The 22959-nt window shown below is 43.1% G+C and overlaps 1 protein-coding gene across 4 annotated transcripts in view; it reads right to left on the minus strand.

Moving 5' to 3' along the window:
- Positions 1-22959, minus strand: part of PTPRT (protein tyrosine phosphatase receptor type T) — a 1546842-nt gene that overhangs the window by 444963 nt on the left and 1078920 nt on the right. For all 4 annotated transcript variants that reach the window (XM_085619228.1, XM_085619229.1, XM_085619230.1 and 1 more), the window contains exon 11: positions 4479-4581. In XM_085619228.1, the coding sequence (XP_085475354.1) occupies positions 4479-4581 (103 nt within the window). The remainder of the gene's footprint in view (positions 1-4478; positions 4582-22959) is intronic.

Here is a 22959-nt window from a genome sequence, read left to right on the forward strand (position 1 = left end):
AAATCACAATAAAATACATACATATTATTACCAAGTAGACAAGGCCTAATGTTCGATGCCATAAAAATGCAACATCTATCTAAACCAAAATCAATAAAACAAATTATCAATCAGAAAACAAAAATCAGATTTTAAGTGCCTCTGATAGTAAACTAGCAACAGAGTGACACACAAAATCATCTTCCAATGATTTCAGAAATATTTGGTATGGCCGAACTTGTTTAAAAGGATATTGATTCTTGAAAAGTGGAAGAATAAAAGATCTTCCTGGCTTACACATTATTTAGTAAACATGATAAAATGATGTATATTTTGCTCAGACACTAAATCACAGCCGCATGGACTGGAATTCAATCCTTTGTTCATTCCTGTGGGTAAGGCTTAGAGCCAATGCAATTGGTTCAATCTGAACCTCGTCAGCAAAAATCGATGATTAGGTACACTAACCCTAATAAGATAAGGCTCAATCAGTGGGACTGTCTTTAACAAGTAGTGAACTCAAATCGAGAGTTTTAATAATTCATAACATACACTGTGAAGGTGGCCGACAGAAATGAATGCCTTCTTCATCAAGACCAGATCCACCATTAAAGTTTGCTCAGGTCTCTCGAACAGCTCCAGATGACCCAAACTAGAAATTGAGGAACTTAGGTACTTAAACAATGGAATTCTCCAGGCATTATCAAATGATAAACAATCCCTTAAAATAATCCTGTTAAGCTGGTTCCCCTCCCGAGACTTAACAGAGATCCATCTCACTTGCGGCCAGAAGGCCAATGTATCCTCTAGATAGTGCTCCTAACCCTTGGTGATCAATAAAAGCAAGGATACATGTTGGAACTCCCAAAAGGAGTCTAAGGTAGTTATTTTCAACAACCTGCAAAGACAACCGTCCTCTGTAGCCCCTATCTCAAAACCTTAGGTCATGGCAGACATACATTTAGCTTGATAGATTTTCAAAACAGCCGGAAGGGCTTTGTTACCCAGCCTCTTAACAAAATTCAACACAGCTGTAATAGCTTTGGAAAACATATTTCTCTTGGTAGAAAATATGGGAATCCAGGAACAGGCATCATCAAAAAGAACCCCTGAATAGGAAAATTAGGAAACCTTAGCCAGAGCATGACCCCGGGCATAAATTGCTTTGACCCTTGATTGCCTCAGGCCTATCACCATCACGTAAGACTTATTGTAATTTATTGTCAAGTCCTGAGTGTTCATAAAGTTCACAAAATAATCTATTGACCTTTGCAGGCCCACTCTTGTTCTAGATAAGAGCACCACATTATCTGTTTAAAGTAAAAAGGGTTGAGACCAATTTTCGGCAAGAGTGGGGTCCTGCCCTTTTCTTATAAGGTGTTGTTGCAAACCTTTAATGTATAGGGTGAACAAGACCGGGACAACAATGCACCCTTGACGCACCCACACTGTACCTTAAAAAAATCAGTACTTGCTCCCTCTAGTTTACCGCACAGCAGCTGACATATTATTATGAAAGTCTTGAAGAACAGCTATGATATTAGTGTACACACCTATAACTAATAGTATTGTCCATGAGATACTCGGTTAACTCTATTGAAAGCTTGCTTCAGGTCCATAAGGCCATATATAAAGTGCCTCATTTGGCAATCGTTTACGCATCAACCAAGAGTTGTAGATTTAGGCATTAATCGATGTTGCTTAGTCCGGGCCTAAAGCCCTACTGCAGGTCTGACAATATGTGATTCTCCTCTGCTCAACTGTGAAGTCTATTTACCACTACCATCCCCACGACTTTGATGACTGAGTCTATTACAAAAATGGACTGATAACATTTACGGTCCTCTTAGTTCCCCCTTTTTAAAAATGGGAACTATAATTGAGGTATTCCACGTGTGAGGGGCCCCTCCTTAACAGCCACATTCATAGTCTGTGTAAGCTAGAGCCAAGTTCTCTGGAACACTCTATACAAGTTTCCTGGGATCCAGTCAGGTCCTTAAGTCTTGTTTTTTGATAGCACTAATATACCAGCATTAACTTCCTCCACTGTGAAAACCAAAGGTAAAGAGCCTAATGCGTTCATTGCCATTAAACTAGCCTCCAAAGTGGAAGTAGGCACAGAATAAATGTCGGCAAATTGACTCACGCAGGATTCACCATAGATGTGGGAACAAATCACAGCTCGACCGGAAGGAGCAAACAAAGGACGGTTAACTATGCTTCAACCTTTACTTTTATTGGCAAGACAACTAGCATTATTAAGATGTTCCCAAACCTCCTCCCTCAATTATGACTTTCACCTTTGAAATTCACGCTTGTAATTAAGGCAACAGGATACAATCAACTCCTTATCCCTGGGAGACGGTTTTAGGGCCTTTATCAACCCTCTATGAGCCCTGGAGCAAGCAACATCGCACCACGTAGGGCTAGAATTATTCATGGATTTGAAAGCTGGAGTGACCAGTAACTGTCGCATACAGTCTCCCATTTTACTGAAGGCAGCTAATGCATCTGTCCCTTCTGCATATATCATTAAACAGGTGGTGAGCTCAGACGCACAACTGTTAAACAATTTACACCCCAAGTCCATCTGGATTCTTTCTGCCCATTTAATTCTCCTATCCTGTGCCAATACGAGCATCGCTCTGGCTTCTTTGTTTGGAGGTCTATCACTTGCCCGAGACCATTCAAAACAATACTAATAAGGTTGTGATCTCTAAAAATAGAATCATGCACTCTGTAATACCATCTCTAACCAAAGTAGGGGTATCTAAAATATAATCAATGGCCTCTGTATCATAACACAACTTTAGTATGGGGACAAGATCAAATCTATTAAATATTGAATTTAGAAATTCACCGTGACATGAGTGTTCCACATGAAGACAATTCAAACTCAAAGTGCAGAGGGAACTTGAATTTGGCAGCTGCAACCCACTTAATGTCGATGTCTCCTAACAGTAGAAACTTAAAAGGTTTCTGATACACCACTGAGAAAGACTCCATAAAAGTAAATAACACCCGAAGATTACATGCTAATGCACTAGCATTATAAAAATTACTCAACGAGAAATTAACAGATTTTGACAACCCAATTAGCACAGCCTGAATAAGGAGGTACCCTGTGTCTATTGCTATAATTTGGCATTAATAGGTAACAAAATCACCATAATCAGCCTGCCCTTTGCTCGCTCCAGAGGGGAGGGGATAGAGGTTACTTGTAAAGATTTATAACCATCTAACCAAAATGAAGGTGAAGACTCCCAAGTCTCCTGGAAACACATGATATTAAAATGATTGATAAACACAAGCCAGATCAGATCAGTTTTTGCTTGGATGAAAAACCCTCTATTTTTCAGTTCAGGATTGCAAGATTTGCCCCACCTCCGTCAACCCTTGCCACCAATACACCAGGGGAAAAAACAGCTCTGTTTTTTTAAGTCTAGGTTTTTTGCATCAAAATACCCTGTCGGGCTAGAAGATTTAATTACTAATTCTCTGTGTGTGTGTATTTCCTGGGTTTGAGGAGGTCTTAGGTTCTGAAGTTTGCCCAGATCTTAATCCGTTGGGCAGACAGGAGTAAGAGGTGTACTCGACTGCCCCTTGTTTACATCTTCAAAATGAGAAGCGTGCCAGGGATGCATTTTAGAGGAAAGGTCCCAGCGGCAGCTCCTCCGCCAAGGCAGAGGAGTTTTGCCCAGCTGCCCTGCGAGCAGTAGTTAAAGGAAAACTAAAAAATGATAATAACCAAAGTTATTGTCATTTTGTTTTCCATTTCCAAATGCGGGTGTGGCTGCTCTGCTAACAGGGCAGGGGCCAGGGGGAGGAGTGGTTTGCCCACTCAAAATGAGCATGAATGTTTGGCCAGCTGTCTCAGGCCAGCCAAACATTCATGCTCACTTTGCATGCTCTCCACCCAGGCTGCGTTACAGCTTGGGTGGAGAACATACCCAGGCTCCCATTCCCTGTCTGAGCGCCGAAACATGGCACTCAGAGCAATCAAAAGGCTGCCTTGCAACGTTGTGATTGGCTCAGGAGAGCCTGGGTGCTTCCTGCTGCCAGACTCCAGACAGGACGAAGATAAGAAGAGGACGGCGGAGAGGTAGCGGTCGGACTTAGGCAGGTAAATATGTTTTTTCCTTTTCATCCCCCCCTCCCCGCCCCACCACCCCTGTCCAGTAGGAGACGCTCCCAGAAAGGTCTCTGGAGATCCTACGCTCAGAGGAAAGCTTACTGGAGTTACAGTTCAAATAGGCAAGCTCACTTGAGATGCAACTCATAAAACAGCGCAAAAATTAGAGAAAATCTACTCAAAAAAGCGAATATGTGCCATTATAACTGGCACTAACACAAAAAATAATTTCAAGATTCACGGTGTGTAAACATGTAGGAATTATAATGGGACTACATAGTTTCTCCAAGAAACAGGTATTTAAAGTCCACGTATGAACTTAGAACCAGAAGGGGCAGTAAGTGTGACAGACATCATTAAACGGTACCTGACTGGAGCTCCTCTGGACTGGGCTGGCTTCAGCATCACTGTGATAGTGGTCTCTGTTTCATTGAAAGGGGCATCTGTATCATATTCTGTCATTGAGGGTGCTGTGGGAAGAAAGACAGCAGTATGTTTAAGTTGTCGATGAAACACATCTTCATTGACTTATGGTAAAGGATCTATTCTTTAGTACATGTAGAAATGCTCACTGTACATGCACTGTTGTGTCTTCTGAAACAAATTATATTTGGGGTGAATAGTTGCAAATACTTTCTTCTCCTTCGCTGCTTTTTAAGTTTTTTAAATAATTGTGTAATATTTGAGCACTGTATGTATGGTTTAGAACCGTTCCATAAGAAATGATAGGTCTGTTTCCATTACCTGCATCTTTCCGACATGTCCTCTTGTCCTCTGCTTTGGGTAAGCCAGGGGCACTGGGCGTGTAGTCTGACAAAGGACATTGGATTGGCACACTTCCTAACCAGGGCAGGGCTAAGAGGCATATTGGACGCAAACAATTGTGCTGGAAAGACATATGAGCTCTAGTAACCCTTTCTATCCAATTCATAAAATCCATCCACAGGATACCTCCTTGTACAAGTGCAGACCTATGTTCAATCATGTCTTTGTGGAGAGCCCATGGAAAGCTTGCCTCTGACAGAAACAACACATGAGCATTGAAGGGAAGACTGGCTGCCTCTCCAACACTGACATGGGAGTTAGGTTATAGCTCACCCCATTAGGGACTTTTCAGGAGAAGATTAAGCAGTGTTTAGTTTGTAAAAGAATAAGAGCTGGTGCCCAAAGTTTTGCTCAGAAGCCTGTGGCTGGTACAACGGAATGTCAGCATGCCAAAAACCAAGACTGTGTAGTCTTGATTTTGCCCCATGCCTCTGTAATCCACAACCAGACACCACCTGTTTCTTTATCTCACTCGTGCAAATTGATGCCTTCTCCCCTTGTCTCAATTTTCCCTTTTTCTTGTACACCCTTCTTGCTCCCTAGTGTGTTTTCACTCTCTTGCTCTGGCTCAAATTCTGATAAAGGTCAATGAATGCTGGTCCTCAAAAATTAGTGTTGGTGGGTCCAACTGCAATCACCAGCTCAAATAAAAAATTTAGATTTAGGTTTTGGAAGAGCTGGCACAGGTCTAAGAGTGACCTCATGGTGCTGCTTGATCTCTCATAAAAAATAACATGAATGCACAGTGTAGATTGCCTGGACTGTCTGAATCTTTGCCAATACTCCAGGAGGACCAAGACTAAATATGGTTCGTCTGAGGGCGGTCTCAGCCTTTTTCTGTTTCTTCTGAATGGCGAGTGATGAGGGCAAGTGAGATGCTGTTCTACAAGCTGGGTGCTCCAGCGGGGCCAAGAGGCAAGAAGCCAATCTAGTAAGACATGCTGTACCAATTGAGGACCATGGAAGCAGAGGCATCTAGTGGTGGTAAGATTTTGTTTAACCCTACATCAGCTTGCCATTATAACAGCCCAAAACTGCAAAAACTGCCAGATTCTCCCAATTCTAGTGTGCCACTTGAAAATGCATTCTTCAGAACCTGCTTGTGGTCTGCCACATCACTACCAAGGCAAAGTAAGTTTACTACAACACCCCATTGCGTGTCCTAAGCAGCAGCTCAGCTACACTAACCCCAGATCCATAGTCTAGGAGACCAACTTTCAGCTCACTATTGGCCCCACCTTGTGCACACCAATGAGCTTGAACACATGGAAAAAGGAAGTTCACTCCTACTATGGTCAATTCATTTAGCACCCATGGCGTTCAGTCTACATATTTGAACTGTTTGTTTATTGTTTGTGCCTATCTACTATTGTTACCAATCTTTGGTATAGAATAAGTGTAATATGAAATTATTGGGGAGAGGAGTTGGCCTAATGACTAGGGCAGTCGACCTCGAATCTGAGGAACTGGGTTCGAGTCTCGGCAATGACGCTGAACGTCCTGTGATTCTGGGCAAATCATGTATTCTCCCTGTGCCTAACAAAAATGAATGTGTCCTCATGTAACACATCTAGTGCTATGTAAAGCGCTCTGATGCCCATACCTTCAGGTCAAGTTCGCACTATATAAAACTCTGTAAAATAAATAAATAAATTAATATCCAAGATTAAACAGGCTTTACGGAACTTTAACCTGTGCCTAATGTATATACGTTTAGTCCTATATTGACTAGGTTTATTGAGTGCAAGTCTACCAACCACCACCTATAACCTGATCTCTTTACAGCCCCACTTCACTTAAAAGGAAGTGTGGTGCTTTCACCCACGCACTACACAACCAATGTGAGGAACACACTACAAAATCCGTGGAGAAGCAAGAGCTTACTCAGTTCTATTGTGCGATCAAAATTCTGATCGTTCACTGGGCACCATACCCACTTCAGAGGTAAGGTAGGGCAGATGATACTTTTAACCAAACACCTATACACCTGTCATATTCACAAAGCTATAAAGGTTTAAAAATAATGAGGGGAAATGCCCAATAAATTAAGTTTGTGGGAGAGAAACTCCACAATAAACTTTAGCTGGAGAAATTTCTAACAAAACAGGTCATTAAAGGAAATGTGGTTGAAAAACTTTTATTGTGAATAGAACTTTTAGCAAGTTGCATGAACGTAGGAAACACTACAAACTTCATAAACTGATTGATGTTTCCCAACTTCGTCCATCTTTGGGGGTAAAGCTTGTAGCTTTGCCACCAGTATAATGTCATTGAGCACAAAAGCGGACATGTAATAAAATTAGGCTCCCCTCTTGTTCCAAAAGAGGACAGCAATCCATAGAGAAGACAATCCTTTAGGGAATAGACAATGAGCATCCGGCTCACAATTATAGGCAGTCACCTCAGAGAGAAATAATGGCTCTATTGGCCATACCAAATATACTTTAGTCTTATCTTATCCAACATTTTAGGGCCCCTTGAATGAACAACCAATGATATTACCAGTATATGTGGGGAGCCCAAGGAAAAGTTTTGAAAATTTACGTTTCTCCCCCAGAGGTAATTAATGCAGAGAGATTTCAAAAGATGAATGAAGCTGTATGGGCTGCACTTTTCTCTAACCTCAAGAGGTAATTGCCCTACTAAGAGGCAAAGGACGGAACATGTATTAAAACATGATTCCATTGTCATCAAAATAGAATCTCTAATACCTGTTGTGAGTTGGTATGGCCAGACATGACTGATACTCACACATCTCCCCTCCACCCCTCTTGCAACAGTTTTTCAGGCCCCTAGGAGAGGAGTCGCCTGCTCGGTGTACCATTTGCCCTACTTGTTTAGTGTCTGATGATTTCTCTCACAAACCTGTTGCAGGTAGGCACAAGCGCAGAGCAGGGAGTCTCCGTGTTTTTAGGAGCCTTAGATGTGTGGTCATTCTAGCTCCATCTGGTTTTCTAGTCTCCAGCGACTCTACCACTTCTGATTTCTTGATACTTGAAGCTCAACAGCAGTTACACAAATCACAGGAGTATGCTTAGCACTCTGTTACCCGAAGGAGGGAAATTAAGGTGCTGTCGTCACGGTTTCATTTTGGCAAGTTCAGTAAAATGAGAAACCTGGTGCAAGTGAAAACACCCAATCAGCATTCTGGGTTTTTTAATGAAAAAAATGATCCAGAGATCAGCACTACATCGCTTTATAAGCAAAAGCTTCCACTACTTTCCCTGCTGGAACAAATAAAGGTTAGCTGTCAGAGGCAAGAGAGGTAATAATCATTGGGTTTGGAGCCAGTGGTCTGAGCTACTCCTGTTGAGACCAGTACTTCTGTCATCTTGACAAATTACCAACTACATGCAGACACTTTATGTGGAACTCAAAGCACAGCAAGTTCATTAAAAATTATATTAACATATTCTGCACTATTTCAGTTGGGAGAATGTGTATTCACTTGGGTGAAAGAAATAAAGTAACATTTTTAATCTCAGAAACAATGTACTTTTGGAACAATTTCAATTTATAGGGAAAAGTTTTGAACTAAAATCTAGTAACTTTCCAATGAAATTGTATGTAGATGCTACTACCACTGACATCACAATAATTACTGCTATTCTTTTTTAGATTGAGCCTGGGCAGCGCATGCGCTGTTTCTTCAAAACTTGCTGTATTCACTCTGTGGTCTAACCTACCACCCATTGCCTTTTTATTCATCCCTTCGATTGTCATTCAAAAATGCATGCTCGGTAGTGGTTAATCCTTCCTATTTGTCACTCCTTTTTGTGTTTGGTTTCCTCCCACAGAGCACCACCCAATTACTGTTAACATTATGCTTCTGTGTTTATGTGTTCATTTGGGAGATTATGTTTTTTCTTTGATTCCTGCTCATGTCACTATTTGCTTGTCTTCGGTGGTTCAGCTTCAGAGCCCGTTCAAATACCGAGATGAAATGCCATACGCTTCAGATGCTGTTTTCGAAATCGCCTGTTTAATTTTCACGGACTTCAAAGTGCGAGAGATCCTCAACCCCCTCCCGCTTTGCTGCTTGTTGCTTTAGCAAGCCTCGGTCACCAGATATTCAGCAGCACAGTTTAGGGCAGGGCTTGGGTAACTCCTGTCACATTTCCTCTGACGCTTGCTTCTATAATGTGAACTCGAGTGACCTGAAGGTGTTGGAGCACTTCAAATCAGAGCTAGATACATTACACAATGTAAGAATCATTCTGGAGGGGGGCATTTTTTTAGAACACAAATTCGAATGACCCAAAGGTTTTGTAGAGCTTTACAAAAGCACCAATTACATTACACAAGATCAGGTAAATTGTTTTGTTTTTAGGTGCGCAGAGATTACATTATGCCAATGCAGAAATGTTATCTTGAGGCAAAGCTTGTATACCTGAATCACACTGCATGACCCAGTGTGACGTAATTGTATTGCTCTTCAATTTCTGGAGGCAAAGCACCCAGGATAAGGTGCTACATGGCTAAACACTTATAAGGTCCCAAAAGCGAGAGCTTTTGGCCATGCCAATGCTTGTTAGTGATTGAATTCCACAGTGTTCACAATGTGCTACAAGCCCAAAGTCGGATAGGGCATTGAAGAGAAAGATGCATTTAACACAAGGCCTACTTTATAACTAGAACGGTGTTTTACAATTTTCTTTATTCACATGCATAGGTAACACTCTCCCTTTTTATTTAGAATAAAAACAGACTCAATGTGTTTATAACATGCAAGGCTGCACTGAATATGGCGAAAGCTTCGACAACACGTGCCTCCGTCTTTAATGGAGTTCAAAAAAAGAAGCAGAAAAGCAATCGTTTTGTGGGCTCACACTGAGCAGTTGGTATCCACAAGCCTCCCACCTCCAAACATTTCGTTTTTTCTGATACCAGCTGCATATTTTTTCCTTTAATTATATGCTTTTAATGTTTCCATTCTCTAACTGCATTTAAAGTACTATCTGAAATGAGAGGCAATAAACACCTGCTTGGAGGGACTTGTGTATTCATTTACAAACGTAATGGAATAAGCTTCTAGGCTTCTCTCTCTCTCCAGATCAATTTCTGTTTATTCTTCCAACCTCTAAAGTGTTGCTCTATCTGAATGTTCGCTTCAAAACATAAAACTGATTTCCGGGGGCAGTCGAACTCCCTTTACTTTCTGTAGTTTTCTCTTCTTTCCACTTCCCCAAGTTATTGAGTAGAAGCTAGAAGGCTGTGGCAAGTATTGGATCGGTATGCATGCCTCTCACTCATCCCAGTGTGTTTTTGAACTGAATAACATCGTTTTTGGACCAACACAATCCCAGTACATGACAAAGATATGTGTCCCCAGTAAGCCATTTCCCAGTCAACGTTGTAGCTGTGTGTGGTACCAGTGGCGAGCGCTCGTAGGTCTGAAAGCAAACCTTTTGACCAAAGATGTTCCTTGTCATCTTGAAAAACCAGGGGGTAATTTGGGGTTATAGTCTTTGCCTCATTTCTATGACTAGCGTGAGTGTTCCGTTTGCCTCGTAGGACTGTTAAGCTGCAGAGAAAAGGCTTCCCCTGCAGGTGGCGTGCAAGAGCAGAGTCTCAGACATCAACAAGCGGGCGATAGAGGCACATCTCCATTGTATGAGGATTTCAAGATGGTGGCAGCCAGCTTGTGTATTTCATGAAAGTCGCAAACAGCAAGCTGTGCGGGATAAACAGACGTGGCAATTTTCTTCCTAGGGTGGAGGCGATCTTGCTAGGAGGAGTTCTCACGTAACAACTTGGACGTAGACAGAACTAGGCATTCAAGCTGGGGAATAGCAGGGCCTCCCACCACCCTCTTTCACACAATGCAAACAAGGAACACTCCCACATTGCCAGGATCAAGTTAGATAAATCCAGTGTTTCAGGCTATAGAACATTGTAGAGCGCCTGGGAGGCATCACAATACCCAGGAATCCTCTGGGCTACGTGTACAGGCACTGGCAATGATAGGGGAACTGTAGGAGAGCAAATCCATGAGGCTGACGGTGATGAAGAAGGTAAACGTGCCACTCCTCTGGATGACTTTCATCCAGTAGGCATGCGCTCTGCTTCAAGAAAGCAGACTGGAGGGGGGGGGGGGGATGCACGATTGACAGTGGCAGGGATTTCATTGTGAAGAGGCATCCCTGGAATAGCTGCACAAAAATGTGTGTCAGGTCTGTGGAGGTGGAGGGCAGGCTGTAAGACATGTTTTTTCAAGACTCTGGATTTCACACCTCAGTTTAGTCCTTGGAACAGGGGCGGCTCCTCCACGTGGGCGCAGGAGTGTCGCCTCACTGTTCTCGCGCAGTACGAGAAGCAGAAACATAAAATGGTATTTTAAATACCATTTTATGTTTCTGCTTCTTGCACTGCGAGAAAGCAGAAGGTATGCCTGGTTGAGGGCCGCCGGGCGGGTGGGCGGTCCTGCACAAGTTCAGGGAAGGAGTGGCTTGCCAACTCTGAGTGTTCTGACTGTTTGGTCAGGCCCCGGCCTAACCAAACCAGTCATGCACACTCTGCATTTTCTCTGCATGCAGCCTACATAGAGACAATGGCCTCCCCATAGACGCCTGTGGGGTCAGCATCCTAGCCAATGACAACAAATTCCATTAGAAAGGAAAGTTTCCACAGAAGGCCAAGGGCCGCATTACGGTATTACTGACATAATGGCCAGAGCTCCCAACTTGGAGCTGGGGAACCAGGTTTGAGTCTCAGTGTGGGCTCAAAATCCAGTGATTCTGAGCAAATCATTTAATCTCCCTGTGCCGACCAAAAATGAATGTGTCCTTGTGTAATATAACTGGTGCTCATGTAAAGTGCTCAAATACCTTCCAGTCGAGTTCGCTGTATATAAAACTTTTCTGGGAGACAATAGCAACAGATGATGATTACTCAGGCCATTAGATGTTTTTATTTTCCTTTTGTAGCCACTACTATGGTCTTGAAGAAGAGTTCACAAGTTCTGAGTAGAGCACTGGCAGCTCATGGACTGTAGCTGATGTCCTTTTTTTGTTCAGACTAGCAGCCAGATTTATCTAAACGTCACCAACGCAGCATAGCAGCCAAAAATGGTGCAAGGCATTGTGTGACAGAAAGGGAACAGGAGAGTGCCATATCTACAGAGATATGGCTCTCTTCTTCCCTCTCCCTAGTGCGGGGGCAGAATTTTGCTGCATTGCGCCACACACTCACATTTGCACCATAGATCAAAGGTGTGTGCCTGAGTCTAGTATAGGTTTCGTACTGGAAGGATTTTCTTCCAGTATGAAATACTATGCCTAGACAACCTTTACAACTTTTCCTACTTTGCAGGTGTTGTACAGTGAAGCACTGCAGCACACATGCATAGTCTGTAAAAAAAAAAAGGAGAAAAGAAAACATTGCTCCGTTTAACGTCTGCTTTCAAATGCCTCAGATTTTTGGTAGATCGGGTTTTGCATTAAAATGCTTGGGTGGTTGCATGGGAATGCCCATGTAATGCCCACTTGATGCTAAGTAATGAAAAGCAGCACTTTGTGCTGCTTTACATTACTATTAGGCAATTACCAGCTTAAAACAAGTTTTGCCCTTCCACTGGCCATGTACTTGGAACAGTACTTTATGTTTTTTAAGTTCCAGGGTAGCACTCCATAACAGTACATAATTTTTGCAGACAACTATAGAGTCTGCATTCCGTTTGTGGCTTGCCCGTCCTTCCCACCACCTTACTCCCATCAGTGCATGCCCCTTCCCTGTACGTTGCCCTCCTGTCCCTCCCACCACCTCACTTTGATCACGGCCTACAAGGTCTCCAACTTTATCAGTGGATTCAACAGATAGCACTGCTTTGGTTCCCGAGACTTGGTTACGGTGTGTTGTTACACAGTGTTTGCATAATGTCGAAAAAATGGCCACTTTAAATCAGCACTTTTCCCATTTATTCTATAATCTGTGTTTGGCCTGCCCTCATATCACAACATAATTTTTGTGTAGCGCTTGCTGCTAGTCTTGTGGGTTTATGGTGCTTTCACTACTACTGATACGAACTCAAGGCCGCTCGATTTATTGGCCTCTGAAGGAGTTCTTTGTGGCAGCATGTATTACATTTGGGGGACCTTCCTGCTCTAAGACGTGTTTTGTTGTAATCTACTTGCTAATATAATGCATCCTCCCCACTGTTGCCCTCTGCCTTGCTGCTCAGCCAGTAGTGAGGTCATAAGAATGCAGAGAGTGTTTGTGCTTGAAGAAGGATCAGTTTGAGTGTATGGGCTGAGCAGCAAGGAGGGTGTTCTTGGTGGGGCATTACATGGAACTTACCACCTTCCTGTAACTGAAGATACAACTTGAAGAATAAACATATAACCTTTTTCTAGATGACCTGTCTACGTGTGATAAAACGCACTAACAACACATCCAATAAATCTATCAAAACCGCACACCCTTGACCAGCTAGGAAGAAACTCATATAAAAGCTTCAACCCTTACACAGTGGGTATCTCACCCCACCTACGCTCACACTCAGAGTAACTACTCACAGGGTATCTTTCAAATATTACAAGTGGGTATCACATAACCCGCCTTTCCTCACATCAGGGCAACTACTCACAGGGTATCTTTCAACCCTTGCACAGTGGATATCATATAACCCACCTTGTCTCACATCAAGGCAACTACTCACAGGGTATTTTTCAACCATTAAACAGAGGGTCTCTCACCCCATCTTGCCTCACATTCAGGGCAACTACCACAAAGTATCTTTCAACCCTTACACAATGGGTATCTCATCCCACCTCACACTCACGGCAACTACGCACAAGGTATGGTTAAACCCTTACACAGTGGGTAGTCCTGACCCTGAGCAGTATTTGCACCAAAGAACTCCGGCCTCCTCGCACTGAGTGCTCTGTGGGCTGGTACTTTGCAATCTTGCTCGAGGTCTCCTTGCGACTACTGGTCATTTGGCTTGTGGGTCCTCCTGAGGGTCATCTTGATTTCTGTTTGGCTTTCCTGGTTGCTCCAGGCGTGCCCTGACTCCCAATTGCTTGGTGAGTCCCCTTGACCTTGCTGGTCTACATGGTAACCTGCTTGACCTTCCTGTGTGGGTTACTTTTGCCAAGGCTTGTTGGTGCCCCAGTCGGACAACGACCCCTCAGAACTCGACTTCTTTCGCGGGACAGCTCACCTCCGGCTCCTGGTCATCCTCGATATCTCCTGGTCCTTGTGGCTTCAGAGTCAAGCATCCCTTCTTCTCACCTGAAGCGCCTGACATCAGTGCGCATTCGTCTACTGAGCCCCTGGTCACTCTGAAGTGACCCAGACTCTGTCCCCTCTGCTCTCAGGTTCCTTCCTTCCCATATCCAGGCTTGGATTCCTCCGGACCCTTTTCACCTTCACGGCAGCAGTACTTCTTCACAGCCCTCCATTGAGAACGACGGCGATTTCTGACACCATTCCACACCTATGCACCCGGCTCTTCTGGGATAGGGAACTCTGGTACTACAGTATCCACAGATGGGGTGGCTCTCCAACCTCTTAAGTTCCAAAGGGTTTGCTTGAAGTCCTCCTCGAAGAGTCCTTAAACTTTAAAACTGTAACCGCGTCTTTCCCATAGAATTGTACGGAGCCCGCTGTCGTGTTAGCCCACCGCACACATCCTCCATGGGGTCCCGGTCTACTCACCTTGTGTGGTTCCTTGGGGTCCCAGAGATTCTACGTGCTCTGAACTGTGTCTTGACTCAAGTCGTGATTGTTATATCACTATTTTAGTATATGGTATGGTCTCCCTCTGGAGCCCACTGTGTATTGTGCTACTTACAATTGTTCTATTGATCTCGCATTGTGTGTTTTGTGTTCTATCCTCATGTAGACAATACTGGAGAGTGTTATATTAATAAATACATATTTTTATATAACTACTGTTTGGTCTTCCTTTCATTTGGTCAATATAGGATGTGATATTCTGGTAAAACAAGCTGCTTTACATTCCTTCATGATTAATCCTGAAAGCAGCTCTCCACAGATACCACTAGGATAGCTTTCTAAAGGTTATCTTTAACCTCATACATCATAAGGGTCGTTTGGACTGGCGGAAGGTGCCCACTTTAATCAGTGGACAGCATATGCCAGGCCAACTTCTCACACAGACTCACTCTCGTTGCAGTTAGGATGTCTCCAGGGACCCTATTCTGTGGATGCCACCAGAGAAATCCATCGCTCGTATACAGCAGGAGCAGAAGTCAAGGCAGGAGCACCTACCCACAGGTGGGAGTAGGAAAGACATTTTCCAGTATTTGCAGAAACACAGAGCAAGTGCTGGTAGCACCAAGCAGCCCCAGACAACTGGGGCTGCATGTGGGAGCTGGCTAGGCATCGTGGTAGAGGGCTCCCCATTATACCCCAACATGATATGAGGCTGCAGGTGCCTCAGGCTAGACTGGGGCACCCATAAAATAAAGTAATCAAGGAGGCAGGAGCTACTAATCAAATATGTGCATGGCTTGGAGTGCCCCTCGATTGGCCTTTTTGAATATGTGCCTTCTTTATGATTCCCCAAGGAGGGGCAGAGGCACCATCAATGGTTCTAAGAGGGACTGGGTGATGGGCTTCAGGAGGTGTAACAGCCTCCCAGGATGGATTTAAGCAAATTAACCCTATGTCTCCCAGGCCATAGGATACATGACATGGGGAAACTTTTCAGCACTTTTTTGGTTGAAGCCTACCGGACAGTGCAACTGTATGGATTGCTAAAGACATTCTTGGGGACATTCAGAAAGCTTTCATGGAAATGCATTCTGGCCTTTGCTTACCATTAGCTTTGTAACTCATATTTTCTGGCTTTCTGTTTGACGGCTTTATTTGTTTTAGGCTTTCCAGGTTCAGTTTGTCCCTCCCAGCACAGCCTTTTCACACTACCTAGCCTTGTATTCTTCCATGATTGCTCCTTTCTGTAAACAGGCTTGTAAATCGTGCTCTTCTCTTTTCACATTTGTTGTGCTGAAAGGCAGAGGTCAAATGTCAGGCTCCTTCTTCCAAGTGAGCTTGGTGTTTACTTTTCTATCTCTGACTTCAAAGTGAGAGGATTTATGTGACAATCTTCATGGATACTGAGGTAGTGGAAAGGTTTTTTTTCCCAGCACACAACAACATTTAAATGAACAGTGAAAGTGTTTTAGAATATATCAGAATTAGCAATCCACAAATGAAACAATTATTTTGTTAATTTTAAAGTGTGTTAGAAACAAATACATTAATATGATTGAAACAAATCAATTCTCTAGGTGATGCCATGTCCACACATTTTCCTTTGTGTGCTGTATGGTTTTATTAGTAAAACTGAATGCCTGTGCATATGTAATGGTAATTTTAATTGACAATTAGATGCAGCGCTTGCAACAATTTTTTTTTTTTTCCGTTACTTGCCTGAAATCGTCCGTATGCCGCATTTTACAAAACCCCACCCTGCCCCTCCCCCGCCCCATGTCACCGCCCAGTGGCACGCCCTATACGGGCCGTGACTGGATCTTGCCATAGTAACGTTCATACTTCCTTCTCTATTTTGTGAAATAAGTCTGGGGGCACGCAGAAAGTTGTGTTCTGCCATACATACAGGAGGCATGGGAGGGTCATCATTTTGTATAGTGTAGCCCTTCCCGGCAATGTGAGTGGTAGCATACGCCAGTGAGTCAAGCCTACCATTGCACTATTGCACAAGGGTGCCTGCGTTTGTGCTAGGTAGCCCAAAGTGCGCTACTACATGGAAAGAGTAGAACTGCATCATTTCTTTGAAAATATGGTGCAGTTCTGCTCTGTCTCTTTCACACAATGCAGTGCAGCAGCTACACTTGCTGTGTTAGGTTGCATGAAATGTTTCTAAATCCTTCCCTAAGTGACCTCTCTTATGAAAAGCATGGTTGCGCATTGCAGAACTCTCGAGAAGTAGTTGTTGGCAGTAGTGCAGCAACTCATATCCATTAAAGCAATTTATTCATCAAATTAAAATGAATAAGAAATTGAGATTCAAAATTATGAAAGTGAGTTTAAATTCTATAGAACTGAGTCTCCTGTTCAAAGTTAGTCAATTACGTCTGAAATCTAAATTTCCTTTTAAACGTTAATGCGGACGTGCACTAACACTGCATACTAATAAAGTTATCGTCAAAAACAAATCACGAACTGTCACTGATTTAGCCAGAATATGTGTGGCTAGGGCAGAAAGCTGGGCCACATGACAGTGGCTGCTGCTGGATGGGAGCGCCTATCTCGTCTGCACCACACGGCGTCTTCAATGGAACCTTGAAGGTATGGCAACTAAAAAAGAGTCTATAGAAAGCAATTTGAAATTGCTCGAATGGACTCTCAGCTGCAGTGCTCCAGCTGACGTTTAAGAAGACCAGTAGGGGAATGGTTAGAATGGAGCTGTATTAAAAATAATTATTTGTGGATTGCCATATGATATGAGCAACAGCATCCACTCTCGTTGCAGTGCACGGTCCTCCTAATTAGTCCTTTCATTCAAGTCCCTTTCTCCATCTTTCTTCTTTTTTTGCTCCATGTTGTTACATCCTCCTAACTCCCCCCTTTTATTAGCTCTCTTGCCTCTTTCCCTTCCGTTGTTGTCCCTGATTTTAATTTCACGTACTCCGAATCCTCTCCACCTCTTCCTGAATTGAAAATGAAATTTTGATACATTTCTCACTATAGTTCTTTTGGAATGTCAAAATGCACCTAGTGGGATAGGATAGCAGCTTCCCTAAACGCCGCGCTGATTATCCCCAGAGCAGCGGTAGATGGCTGGATTACGAGGATGTGCTAGGAAGAGCCTGCACTACAGCACATCTAGTCAGTCCATACATGTTTCTAGTTGTCAATGCTCCATCAAATCACCTATTTGGCCCTGAGCTAGTACATTTAAATTCAATATTCAAGATGTAAATTTTAGAAATGTGGGGCTCATTGTGAGAGTGCCAGTGAATACTCACTGTCTGGTCATGTTAATAGCTTTGTGGTTTCATATGATCACACAATTTTTGGGAATTTGCACCTCAAAGTTGCAAATTAGGCCACTCTGCCACATGAGTAACTCTCCTTTATAGGTCCCACAAAGAAATAGCTAATGCTAAATCGAAGACTTCAAGATTGAATGTACTAGTTAGAAGACCCTTCAAAAATCTTCATATTGACAGGCTAAATTTGCGCTGTTTTGTAATTTTCAACAGCTTCCATGCTGGTAATGAATTTCTATAAAATATACAGTAATTTTAGAAGGGCAGTTTAACAACATTACCCTTAATAAAGTCTCATTCATTAAAATAGCAACTTGTGTCTCACATTTTGCTTTCCGTGACAATGTTCTAATCGGCAATGAATGTTGACCTACCTGAAGTACTTTATTTAGGTCTCATCTAAGACAGCACATGTGCCTGTTACTTGAAATATTCTCTTACAGTGGGCTTAGAGGATGCCCATTGCTTACCATTGGTTTGTTTGATTGTCACTCTTGAATTTGCTTGTTTCTTGTTGGTTAGCTGTTTGGACTTTCCATTCTCTACTTGTGTTTGATGTTCCCTTGTTGCATAAACACATTACTATGTCCTACCACTGCTCACTATTTATGGCTCTACATTTTTTTGTTTAAGCACTCTATGAAAGTGCATGTATTTTACCCTGTTTCCCTCATGTTCCTCTCTTTCCCCCTTCTTGCTCCATGTTCTTCTCTCTCATCTGTGTTTTTCTCCCCAGTTCCTCACATTGCCTTTTTGCCCCTGTGCTTTCTCCTTGCTAGCTCTATGTTGCTGTCTTTTGCTTGTTTGATCCCAACCATCTGTGCCAGTATTGCTTTACCCCAAATGCAGCAGTGTTTTGCTCCACCAATCATCCCCATGTGTAAAGACTGGCAGCGTCCCCCCCCCAAAAACAAAATGTAGCCATGCACTACAGCATTGAGGATTTATTTATGCGGTTTTATATGGTGTGCACTTTACCAGAAGGTGTCAGAGCGTTTTGCCTCAGAACCAGCTACATTATATAAGAACTTCAGAGTACATGAATTACATAAAAGATACGAAACAGATACATGTCTCAAAAAAGACAAAGAAAACGGTTGACGGGAAGTGAGCGTAAAGAATATAGAAAATGCATAATGATATATAGCATAACATTATCATATCGACTGGTTGGTCAGATCCTACATCCCAAAAAAACATCTGAGGACTTTATTTCCCAGAGTAGTGTGGCACATAGTGTGGTTACGTTTCCCTGAGGCAGAATCTGTGTGAAGCACAGTGTCCCCTGAGCTAAAAGGGTTGCAGGAGCAGTTTTAATTCAGCAGGACCCGGAACCAAAGCTTCCTTCACCGATAGGATCAAGAACCACTTTCTGCTCAGTCTTTTGATTTGTTCATTTTTCTAAGCCACAAAGCCGGTATTCGCAGTCTCCCAGTCTCCACGAGCGGTAAGTTCGGCGTTTGTAGTGGATCGATTGCCAACCTGTAGCCAGGGATGAGGCTGCACGGGTGGATCAGGTCTGGAGGTTACTGGAGGCAGGGTGGCTGGCACCCGACCCCTGGGCCCACGGTGGCCAGTGGTGCAGTCTGAGACGAGGCTTGGGAAACCCCTTGGTGCCTGGCATAATCCAGAGCGACAGGGGCAGTGGGCTTGCCTGCTTTACCACTGGGAGCGGGGTAGGGGGTCTCTTCATCCGAGGCTGTGCTTTCTTTGTAACAAGGAAAATCTCTCGGACTTTTCCCTCTGCTACAAGGTCCTCGCCTCGATCCTCACTGTGTCACCCCGATGCGGTTCTGGATCCTGTTGTCAGCTGTTAGCAGCTGTGCAAGATCGCCTCCTTCAGTTCCAGATGGGTGGCGGTTCGAAATGGGGTGCTTTTCCGGGGATTTATGCCGATAGGCGACCCCTTGCCAGGGGAGCTGCGTCCAGGAGCTGCTTACCAGTCGACCATCGAGGATGCTGTGCCATATGGCTATAACCAGTGGCAAAGCCAATAAGTGCCAAAGGAGAAACCTATTGGCTTTTCCATTCCATACTGCCCTTCCTGAGTACAGCCCTTCCACTGTCTGGCCAAATACTCAAGTCTATAAAAGTGCTCGGAGACCAGGTGGAATGTTCCGGCTGAGCCAACCAGACAGCACAGCTGACTGGTTGAAAAATACATATTTTAGGCTTAACTAAAACTTACAGTGGGCTTAAAGTGTGTCCATTGCTTGCCATTGGTTGGCTTTATTGTCACTCTGATTTCCTTGCTTCTCATTTGATGGCTTGCCCTATCTATTTTGTTCCAACTTGTGTTTGCCCTTCCTCTGCAGGGTAGCCTTTCCCCCAGCCTCTTGATTTTACAGACTTGTGTCCTTCCACTGCTCACTTTGTGGGAAGTACTATTTCAATTTTTATTAAGCAATTGATGAGAGTGCATGTGCTTTTCAGCTCAATCCCCTCCCTTGTGTGCTCCCACCAAATGCCCCTCTGTGCTTCGCTTTTCTCTCTCAACTTCAAGTTGCACTCTCCTTCATGTCCTTCTCTCCAGTTGCCCTGTGTGGGATTCACCCTTGTATGCTTTTCGTTCTCTCAGGTGCTTCTCCCATCACCCCTTGTACTCCATCTTCTTCTTCCATCCACCCCAGTCAATTTTGTGCTATTCCCCTGCGTTGCTCTTTCCCTTGTTCGCGGCGCCCCCCTCAACCTCTACCCTCTGCTGCACCATCTTCTCCACATTGGTTCACATGCCCCTCGGACTTTTTTTTAAATAAATTGTGTTTTCATGCAAAACCAACATCATTTTTTTTTGCTTTTCCAAGTGATGTCCACCGTCCCGAAACGGGAAATAAAAAAACAATAAAAATGGCGACTGTGTCATTCTGCTGGTGAATCCATGCTCTGTGATGCGTGCACCTGCCAGCGTAATAACAAACCTGTCTGGCAATCGTGCCTTTTTTCTATTTTTATTTTCTACCAACGATGCACTTCAAGAGAACACAGTTTCCTTTACCCTCGGATTCTGTGTAGCAGTGTGAAAAGACACTGGCAAAGGGGATAGGCCACAAAGGCGAGACCTATTCGTTTTACAAATACTTGTTTACTTGGCAAGTGCTTCCTTCATAGATGAACATGTATTGCGTGTATACACCTGTGCATTAAGGTGTTGCCAATAATTAGGCAGAGTTCTTAATTGGTGAATAGTATTCCTCTTTACAACTTGTTTTCTCTGCATTCTTGCAGACTTTTTTTTGATTACCAAAGGAAATGCCATTATTTAGAGAAGTTGAAATCTAAGAAGAAAATACGACAATTTATGTAACTCAATTGTTAGATGAGTAATTCAAATTGAATCCCGCCATATTTTCTTTTTCCTGGCAAAGTAAAACCCTGACCTATGAAAAAGTGTTAAAGACATAATAAATGAGATCTTCAAACTTCATGGGAGCAGAACAAATGTAAACATGACACTCTTCGGAAAACTTTTGCACTTCCAAGTTAAATGCAAGTCTAATCTGGAATAATAAAGTTATTAGAAACTGCCATTTTTTATTCATGACCTTCTCCGAGAGACTCTAAAAAAAATATTGTTGATTTGGATTTCGAAGGCGATGCTAGTTGGTGCTTACAAAAAGTGACTATGTTGTCACATTTATGTGATGACAGTATTAGCGACCTTGGAGCCAACCAATGAAACGTGTTTGTATTCTTCTGCTGCCCAGAGGGAGGGCCAATGACTAGTGATCCTGTCTGACTCTGCAGTTAATAATGCTATATTTGACAGAGTTCTCGTGCACTGCTTGACGAACCTCATAGAAATATCGTTGGCTTTAATTCATTTCCAGGACTCTGTGGAGTGGAAATGGTTGTACCCATGTGCAGCAATCCAGAGTCCATTTAAGAGTCGTGATATTGCAACCCACCAGAGACTCTCGGGTTGGTGATTTGACTTGAAGATACAAGTGCATTATTATGTTGTACTTAAATGTGCCATATTTTCACACCTATTGCTATCTGCATTGGTTGTCTAGGTATAACTTAAGTGGTTACCATACTAAATAAATTAACTTTGGATCCCATCCCACCTTTTATTTCCAAGTCACATTCTTTTTGATTCTTCAGAGTTTAGAACAACTCCGAGGCAAATGTTCTGATCAGAAGGCCGGTGCTATCAAATTCAGGGGATGCTGAATACAAAGGATGTTTAGCCTTGATTCCACCTCATGACTCTTTAATCCATCACCAGACACCCTCTGCCCCTTGGTGCAACTCCTGCAAGTTCCTTTTCGTCCCTGACTTGTGCCTGTTTTCCTCCTTTCTTCGTCTTTCTGTCTCTTTCCCAGGGTCGAAATATTACAAGGGAAAATAAGTGCTGGTCTCCAAAAATTAGGGCCGATGGGCCCCACCTGCAATCATGGGCTCAAATTAAGCACCATCTTGTGGTCCTTCTTTTTTGGATGGGCTTTAGAGTCACCACTTTCATTCTTATTTGTTTTTTTGTTTTCACCAGCCTCTTCTAGCTGTTAGCTTGAAACGTTTTGAATCACATCTTAGCCCAGCAGAGTATTCAACTCTCACCTAATGAAATTGACTGTTTTCGTGTATTTCTCTTTATTGCTTCCATTCTCTTTAGCGCTTGCATTGAAGTGAATGAATGACTTCTTTACAGCTATAGCCCACTTTTTTTTTTTTAAATAGAAACAAAAGCACAGGACTATATTGAAGAAATGGGAGTGTTTAATTCAGTCCATATTAAGCTTCTTCTCAGACTTTAGTGTGCTCAAACCGCATACACTAGCACAATATGCCCAGACATATTGGGTTTGTCAACGCTTGTTCTAGAAATTGACCTTACATTAACATTAGTATTCCTAGTCAAACCAGCACTCTGTGCTTAATTGCAGTCATACACTCACTTACAAAAGGAGGAAATCCGAATGCTAATCGTTGGTAGAAGTAGAATGTTCTGCTTTTTCATTATACGTTTATTATGCCCATTGTTATTTCCCAAGCACCAGCACCAAGCCAAATATCGCACATTCAAGTTAAGCCAGACTCTGT

This window comes from Triturus cristatus, chromosome 7 (genome assembly GCF_964204655.1).
Source record: "Triturus cristatus chromosome 7, aTriCri1.1, whole genome shotgun sequence".
NCBI lineage: Eukaryota > Metazoa > Chordata > Amphibia > Caudata > Salamandridae > Triturus > Triturus cristatus.